The 1,370-nt window shown below is 49.1% G+C and overlaps 1 protein-coding gene across 1 annotated transcript; it reads right to left on the bottom strand.

The window, feature by feature from the left end:
- Positions 1-337: 337 nt before the first annotated feature.
- Positions 338-986, bottom strand: LOC106148143 (translation initiation factor IF-2-like; the record flags this gene model as incomplete). Its single annotated transcript, XM_013512509.1, is given in 1 exon segment — positions 338-986. A coding segment is annotated over 1 exon segment (108 nt), but the record flags the coding sequence as incomplete, so codon positions are not given.
- Positions 987-1,370: the final 384 nt, after the last annotated feature.

Raw genomic sequence — 1,370 nt, 5'->3', positions numbered from 1 at the left:
CGAGCCCAGCCCGGGCAATTCAGTAAGACTGTTTTAGAAATTTCAAAAGGATGGGTATATAGCTCAGTGGGAAGGCGCTGGATTCAATCCCTAATAATGCCCTCTCTTCCCCTAAAAAAACAAAGTAACTGAAGTCACAAGAAAATAAAAGTTTCACTTTTTAATTTATGCATGATACAATGTATATATAACTTGCTATTATATAAACTTACATGCTTTTTTCCTCTAGGGCAGCTCCCGCTGTGAGCCAGGGGATGGCTAAGGCTGGTTTTTTTTTTTTTTTTTCCCTCCTTTTTTTGAGACAGGGTCTCACTGTGTAGTTCAGGCTGGCCTTGAATTCACTTTGTAGCCCAGGTAGGCCTCAAACTCGCAGCAGTACTCCTGCCTCAGCCTCCGGAGTGCTGAGATTACACAAGTGGGTAGCCACCCTCGGCCCTTATAATGTACTTTTTAACATTTCCCATGTCATAAAATTTTTTTTTTCAACACTGTTTTTAATGGCTACAAATAAAGTAATTTATTTAACAATCACATAACACTGGACATTTTTTTTTTTTGTTTCCACACTCTGTGCACTATATTGAGGGAGCATAAATGGGGTCATATCCAGGGTATGGTGATAGATTTCCTGAAAGAGCATAGTAAGAGGTTTTTTGTTTTTTTGGAAAAAAATACTGGGGTTAGAGACAGGTGAACTGTAAGTTCCCTATGAATCTCTGGAGGTACAGGTAAGGACGATGAGATTCCCGTGTTAAGAACAGTAAGGGTTTGAAGCAATTACACTTCAGTTTGCAAGGACAGTGCACCTACCTGGCTTATGATCCAGGCAGCTGGTCGGCGGATCATGCCTGCTTCCTCACTTCAAAACCTTTTCATCTCTACGAATCCTTTAGCTCTGGCACCAAGCGGTCCCCTCTTTCACTTCTCTCCCCCTTCCCTTCTCCTTTTCTGGGACGTTGCACCATTCCTTGGGTCTCTCCCTCAAACTGGAACAAATTAAAAACAAAACCAAACACCCTTTTTCCCTCTTCCTTACCCTTTGGGCTCCAGGCCTACTTTTCTCTCCCTCTCCCTGCCAAACTTCTGGGAAGATCTTAGCTTCGGCTTTCCTAGCTCCACGGCCCGCACCCTCCTTACCCAGGCTGAGCCAACCCGGGGCCTGCGGTGTCACCGCTGTCCTGGGGCCTCCGCGCGGCTTCCCCGTGGTCACCAGGGCCTGCTCTCCGCCCTTCCACGCCCCGACCTCCCGCCGCCTGCGTGCGGCACACCGGAGGTCACCTCGGGTCTCCCTGGCTCCCCTCTCCGCGCGGTGACCCGGAGGCCACACGGCCCGGCGCCTCGGCCTGCAGGCTGCGCGCGCGTCCTCCCGC

Source organism: Chinchilla lanigera, unplaced genomic scaffold (genome assembly GCF_000276665.1).
Source record: "Chinchilla lanigera isolate Chin_1 unplaced genomic scaffold, ChiLan1.0 scaffold00015, whole genome shotgun sequence".
Taxonomy (NCBI): Eukaryota; Metazoa; Chordata; class Mammalia; order Rodentia; family Chinchillidae; genus Chinchilla; species Chinchilla lanigera.
Note: the sequence above shows the minus strand (reverse complement) of the source record. Positions and strands in the feature narration are given on the sequence as shown.